The following is a 7,204-nucleotide window of genomic DNA, read 5'->3' on the forward strand; positions in this document are numbered from 1 at the left end:
GGGGCGGAGTTTCTTTTGCAGAAGAAGCGCTCGGGATCACCCGGGATTGCAAAAGAAAGAAATTTTGGGGGGTTGGGGGCGTGCTGAGACCCCAGTGGGAGTAGTAGGGGTGGGGCGGTTGTTCAGCCCTGGAGGTTGACTGGCACACACACACACACACACACAGAGAGAGAGAGAGAGAGAGAGACAGAGAGCGCGTTTTATTTTGGTTAGAGGAGGGGTTGGTCTCTGAGAAATGTCTCAACTCCTGGCCACTTGGAAGACCGGCGGACTTCAACACCCAGAATTCCTCAGGCAGCCTTATCGGCTGGGGAATTCTGGGCATTGAAATCCACAGATCTTAAATCAGCCACGGGATGAGAAATACTGGGTGATAAAGGAACCGACAGGATAGATGGATGTATTGAAAAAATGTAGGTAGATAGATGGTAGAGATGGATACATGATAATGGATGGATGGATGGATAAATAAGTGTAAATAGATAAGTAGATATGTAGGTAGGTAGAAAGATAAGAGAGAGAGAGATAAATATAGAGATATAGATGGATAGATAGATAAATAGATAATAGATAAATAGATGAGAGGATGATGGATGGATGGATGGTTGGATAGATAGATAAATGCAGGTAGATATAGAAATGCAGGTATGAGAGGATGATGGATGGGTGGATAGATAAATGTAGGTAAATTTAGGTAAATAAATATAGATACTAGATATAGCAAAATGGAGATAGATAGTGCAACAGAATTATATTTTTGTCTGTCTGTCCCTGCCCAGAGAAATGAACAATAATGTAAGAAAATGCAGAAAAAATCTTCTTTGGCTGGACTTGTTCTCAGTGCATTTTGTCCCAACTCCTTAGCCAGCTCGGCACCAAGCTTGGAAAAAATATTCTACACGTGTCATCTTCTCATTATCATCACCACCGTTATCATTATGTTCTAGCTCAGTGTTCCTCAACCCAGGCCCCTTTAAGGCCGGTGGACTTCAACTCCCAGAATTCCCTATTCCTCTAACTCCCCCCCTCCTTCCGCTTTGGAATTCTGGGAGTTAAAGTCCACCCATCTTAAATCAGCCTAGGTTGAGAAACAGTGTTCCAGTGATAGCTGTAAAAAGTTCCCTAATTAATTAAAACAACAACAATAATAATCTGCTTAGGTCCTTGGTAAGGACTCGATAACTATTCAAAAATGCTAAACCCAATCTGAATATCTGGCTGACTATGTGATGATCAATAATAATATAATACCATTTCCCAAAAAATATGATCTACCCTGAAAGTAAATCCTAGTTTGATTTTTACATGGGCGCCCAATATAAGCCCTACCCACAAAATAAGCCCTAATTAAGATCCTGCCCACTCCAGAGTGGACAGGTAAAAATTAAGCTTGGGTGGGGATTGGGGTGGTAGAGCTGCCCTATTACTTATCTTTGGACAGTTGTATCCAGGCCTCGCACACCTGCCTTGCCAGCCCGTTTCTTTGGCAGCCGGCAAGGCTTTCCTGAAAGCCTCTGTAGCTGATAACAAAGCTCCAGATGATACAGCATTATCAGCTGTTATCGGCTGCAGAGGCCTTCAGGAAAGCCTTGCCGGCCACAGAAGCAGCTCCTGAAGGCCTCTGACAGCGAAAAGGAGGCCGGGAGTGACGCACACGTGAGGTTAGTCAGTGGAGGATATCCCCCGAAAATAAGAACTGGTGCCTTTTTGGGTGGCAAAAAATAAAAGACAAGGTCTTATTTTGTGGGAAAGATGATAATGATAAAGGGAGAGACACACTTGGGGCTCTGTACCCCTTTTTGTAAACTGGCACAGCAGAGACCTTTCCTTCTTCGGATCCCCATAGAAACCACAAAGAGAGCTTTGGAAAGAGTCCTCCCTTTATTTGGGCCAACTGACGGAGCGCTCCGACTTTCGGCAGGCATTCAATTCTGCCTCGTGGCCTCTTTCGGGATTCCCCGGAGAAAGAGGCCGGCGCCGGGTCTCCCCGGGGAGCACAGGCAGCGGTACCAGCACCGGTAGGTGAGGAACCAGCACAGGGTGGCGATGGCAGCTCCCACGACTTTGTGGCTGTAGTCGTAGAGGTAAACCACCGTGCACGCTAGCAGAAAGTTCCAGAGGAGGAGGAGGAGGATGTTAAGCAGGAAAATGAGGCGCAGTGGGACTCCGGCGGGGTGGCCCTGCGCCAGGTAACGCCGGAAGATGGCCATCTCCTCTACCATCAGCAGGCAGCAGAAGGTGAGCAGGAAGGTGTGGTCCGAGACGTCGTAGCCGTGCCATTTGTGGCCTTTGTGGAGGCACGTCCACTTGTCCGGCAGGCTGTTAACCAGGATCCCTTCCGGCACGGGGTCGAAGCAGTAGCCGGTTAGGTTCTCAATCAGCAGGAAGGCTTCGGTGGCACCGAGCCAGAGCCCGGCGCCCACTGCCAAGCGGGCCAGGTGGCGGAAGGTGAGTAGGATCTGGTGGGTGGCCAGGTAGACCACGGGAAGGATGAAGCCGCCGAGGAAAATGCAGGTCCAGCCCCAGGCAGATCTGACAAATTTTCTGGGGTGAGGAAAAAAAAGGATGAGGGGTAGGGTGAGAATCACCGATCTGAATGGAGCCAGGATGAGCGAGAGGGAAACAAGCCAGGATCTGCGCACACTAAGATGGCCACATTCCACCTGGATGCTTCAAGGATTCCTGGTTCCAGGTAAAACACTGAATTACAGGTAATCCTGGACTTAACGATCACAATCGCATCCGAAATTTCCATCGCTAAGCAAGATGGGCGTTTAGGTGACATTTGGCTCATGTTACCACCTTTCTTGCTGCCGTTGGTAAGAGAATTCACTGCAGTTGTTCTGTTAGTAATACTGTTCAGGGAATCTAGCTTCCTCGTTAACTTTGCTGGTCGCAAAAGGGGATCGCGTGACCCAGGGACGCTGCGATCGTCACAAATATGAATCGGTTGTCAAGCGGCTAAATTTGGAGCGCATGACCTCCGGGGGATGTGGCAACGGTTGTTAAATGTGAAAAACGGTCCCTTTTTCAGTGCCGTTGTAACTTTGAACAGTCACTAAATGAACTGTTGTAAGCCGAGGACTACCTGTATAGATTTTTCTTTTCATTCAATTTATAACGATGCAGCCGGGTGAAAGAATGGCGAGACTTCAGACCCACCAGAGAAGGGATTAAGGGAAAGATATGAACTTTGAAATCAAGGGTAGGTAGTCCTCAACTTACAACGAGTGATTTAGCGACTATTTGAAGTTCCAGGGCTATTTATGATCCGATTTCAAAATCCCGATGGCCGGCCACTCCCATCCCAACAACTGGTCTGCATTTATGGCCTTTTGCAGTGTCTCATATTCACCTGATTTACGACATTGTTTTGTTGGAAACTGGCAGTTCCAACACAAGACACCCATGGTGGACAATAGATTTGTTTAACGACCGCCGTATTAAAAAAAATCAAGTGTCACTTAGTTGAGTTGCAGGGGGCATGGAAACTGAAGGAATGAATGCATTTTTAAAAAAATCAGGCATGGTCATTCGGTGATCTGCTTAACGACCAGCATGACTTATGACCTTATTTCGGGGCTCAATTGCAGTCATGAATTGAGGACTACTTGTTGTATCTGTTATATGAAGCTGTTAAAGCTGGAAGAATGGATTACAGGTAGTCCTCAAATTACGGCCATAATTGAGCCCCAAATTCCTGTTGCTAAGTGAAATGTTTGTTTAGTGGGGCTTTGCTCCATTTTACGACTTTTCTTGTCACAGTTGTTAAGTGAATCACTGCAGTCGTTAAGTCAGTTACACAGGTTAAGTGAATCTGGCTTCTCCATTGACTTTGTCAGGTCACAGAAGGGGGATGGTGGGACCCCGGGATGCTGCAACCGTCACAATATGAGTCAGGCATCTCGATACGGCACAAGTAGCACCACTTGGGCAGTGGGCTGGACTAGATGACCTACAAGGTCCCTTCCAACTCTGATTGATTGAATTCTGATCACGCGACCAGGGGGAACGCTGAAACGGTCATTAAGTGCGAAAAACAGTCCTAAGACACATTTTTTTCCCCCAACGACGCTGTGACTTTTAACAGTCACCGAACAAATTGTTATATAAATCAAGGACTAGCTGTAACCTTGGGTGACCTTGTGCAAAGATGATTTAGGAATTAAAAAGATGGTCAGATTTTAATTGGAATATGTTTATATATATATATATATTTGAATCGAGAGCCCCCCCTCCCCGTTTCTCGTTTAGCTATAGAAATCAAATAAAATGTAACCGAGTAAATAAAATTTTAACCGCTTTAATTTCCCTGGAGCTGATCGCAGCTCCCGCCACACTCGCCAACCCACCCGCTCACCCAAGAAAAAAACAACACACACACACACACACACACACACACACACGCAATCACTCACATGTTAAAGAAGTTGTGATGGTTGGCAAAGATAGCCAGGGATTGACGTAGAACTGAAGAAGGGGCCCAAAAATGACCACGGAGGCCAACCACAGGTGGTAAGCGCGACGGAGGCCTGGCACCCCGAGAAGCCAAGCGTACTGGTTGCTCCAGAAAACCACCAACGCCTGTCCCAGGGCTCGGGCCCATCCCGCGCCTGTGGCCAGAAGCGAGAAGGGCTTTGTGGGGGCTGTTCCTTCTGCCATGACCTCCCCGCTCCTTGGATCAGCCCACCTGAAAGAAGACGGGAAGATGCCCCGGCAGCGAGGAGGAACGGTGCGGAAAAAGAGTCGATGGGAGGGAGCGGAGGCCGAGTGGGGGGAACCCAACGTGTTAAAAATGACGCCCGGCGACAGCTGTGGGCATGTCGCCCGAGCTGGGCTCCAACGACCGACTGAAGGACACAAGGGCACAAGGATTAGGGGGACCGGCTGTCCCTTACCGCCTTCCGTGGGTGGAGATCAAGGATCGATTGGCAAGGATCTCAAAAAAAGAACAGAACAGGAAAAATAAAAAAGACTGGAAGAAACTTTGACCCAAAGTTTTGCTCCTTGATTGAACCCTTTGGGATTTTATTCTGAGGTCAGAGACCTTATAAAAAGAAAAACAAAGCAAATTGGTCTCCTCATCCTAAAGAGTCCTCAAATTATTCTTTCTCTCCCTCCACCCCTCTCTCTCTCCTATCCTTCTGTCCCCCCACTGCCAAATTTTTATTCCCCGTCAGAGATTGGAAGTGGAGACTCAAATCGTTCAGAATAGAGTGGGAAGGGACCTTGTAGGTCATCTAGTCCAACCCGCTGGCCGAGCTGTTGCTTCTCGTGCCATATCCGTCATCAGATGTTGGCAATCCAATTTTGATCAACACCCACACGAAAAAGTGCTTGCTGAGTTTTGTCCTTAGATTCTGAATCCCCGAGGTTCTTCTTTTTCTGCCTGGACCTCATTTGCCTTCAATCTTTCTCTGGAGGATTAAGCGAAGTAGGACGTATTTTTCCACAATTCTGAAATATTCTAAACTTTTGCTTTTTAATGGTTTTGATTATTTCCTCTGGCTTGCCCAGCTAACCTTATCGCCTTCTCCTTTCCGATTTTGTCAACCCAACTTCTATGTAACAGTCACCGGTCAGTGGTGGGAGATCGTGTGCTTTGCGTGCACAAACAGCTTTCTGAAAACACTTACCGGCTTTGTTACTACTGGGCAGTAACACAGTTGAGGAGTGGCAATCCACTCTGCCCGGCTGAGAGTCAGCTGAGAGGATATAAGTACGTACAGTGCAGGGGTGGGTAGGCTGACCGTTGGAGCGAACTGGTTCGCTGCCAGATGCTTGTTGGAGGTACCGTGTTTCTCCAACAATACGGCCTCCACCAATAGGAAGGCCCAGCATGTTTTCTAAGCATAAAATCAAATTAAGCCCCTCCCCCCAAATTTACACCTAGTTTAAAACATGCAAAATGGGGGGAAGGGTGAGGGGACTTGCTGTTAGGAGCGCCCTGCGGGCAGCAATTCCTCTCCACCAGCCGCTCCTAACGGGTGATCATGGCGAAGCGCAGAGAGCTCCCTACTCCCACCAAACACCTTTGCTGCAGACCCAAGACCTTTGGCCCCCGCCGCTGTTGCTTTCCCTTCTGCCCATTCCGCCACCACGTTTGGAGTGCCGCTGCCATTTGGAGCACCGCCGCCATTTGGAGCACCGCCGCGTTTGGCGCTGCCGCCGCCGTTTCAAGCACCGCTGCCACGTTTAGAGCTGCCGCTTCCACGTTTGGAGCACTGCGGCTGTTTGGAGCACCGCCACCACCACTCCAAACATGGCGGCAGCGGAATGGGCAGGAGGGAAAGCAACAGCGGCATGGGCCAAAGGTCTTGGGTCTGCAGCAAAGGTGTTTGGTGGGAGTAGGGAGCTCTCTGCGCTTCGCCATGATCACCCGTTAGGAGCGGCTGGTGGAGAGGGGAGCTCTAGATGACGATCCAAGGGGGGGGAATTAAATCACCCCCCAAAAGACGGCCTAGCCATTTTTTCAGGACTCAAAAAAAAAATAAGGCCCGGCCTTATTATGTGAGAAACACGGTAGGAGTTCGTCTGAATCGGTAGAATTCCACCCCTGCATAGAAAAGATGTAGCATCTGACAAGCACTGCGCGTGCACATGTCTCCGTTGATTTTCGGCCCGTTTGAGGCCTTTTTCGGCCTCAAATACTGGAAGTGAGGAAACGGGCCCATTTTTCAGCCTCCAAAGGCTGCAGAGGCTTCCCTTGAGCCCAGGAGGGCAAAATGGCCTTGCCCAGGCTCCCGAGGCCCTCCAGAGGCTGAAAACAGGTATTTCTGGAAGGACCATTTTTCAGCCTTTGGAGGCTGCAGAGGCTTCCCTTGAGCCTCTGGGAAGCCAAAAAAGGCCTCAAACAGGCCTCAAACCAGCTGGGAGGTGCGTGCATGTGCAGTGCAAGTAAGCTTGGCTGAGGCCCGCACAAATGGCTCTGCATGCCACCTGTGGCACGTGTGCCATAGGTGTGCCATCATGGGTTTAAGAACTTCTTTTGGCACACCACACCAAAAACGTTCATCATCGCTATCCTAGACCATTCCAGACAGGTGGCTGCCCAATCTCTTCTTAAAAACCACCAGGGATGGAGCACCCATGACTTCTGGTGGTAAACAGTTCCATAGGTTAATTATTCTCACGGTCAGGAAATTTCTCCTTACGCTCTGGGTTGGATCTCTCCTTGATCAGCGGCGCAGAAGTCCAAAACCAA

The 7,204-nt window shown here is 48.9% G+C and overlaps 1 protein-coding gene across 1 annotated transcript; it reads right to left on the reverse strand.

Annotated features, from left to right (window-relative positions):
- Nucleotides 1-1,862: 1,862 nt before the first annotated feature.
- FITM1 (fat storage inducing transmembrane protein 1) lies at nt 1,863-5,053 on the reverse strand. The gene is given in 3 exon segments (XM_026719569.2): nt 1,863-2,544; nt 4,419-4,455; nt 4,458-5,053. Coding segments are annotated over 3 exon segments (861 nt in total). The 5' UTR covers nt 4,663-5,053; the 3' UTR covers nt 1,863-1,925.
- Between the last annotated feature and the right edge of the window lie 2,151 nt (nt 5,054-7,204).

This window comes from Pseudonaja textilis, chromosome Z (assembly GCF_049901715.1).
Source record: "Pseudonaja textilis isolate UNSWEBS1 chromosome Z, rPseTex1.2, whole genome shotgun sequence".
Classification (NCBI taxonomy): Eukaryota; Metazoa; Chordata; class Lepidosauria; order Squamata; family Elapidae; genus Pseudonaja; species Pseudonaja textilis.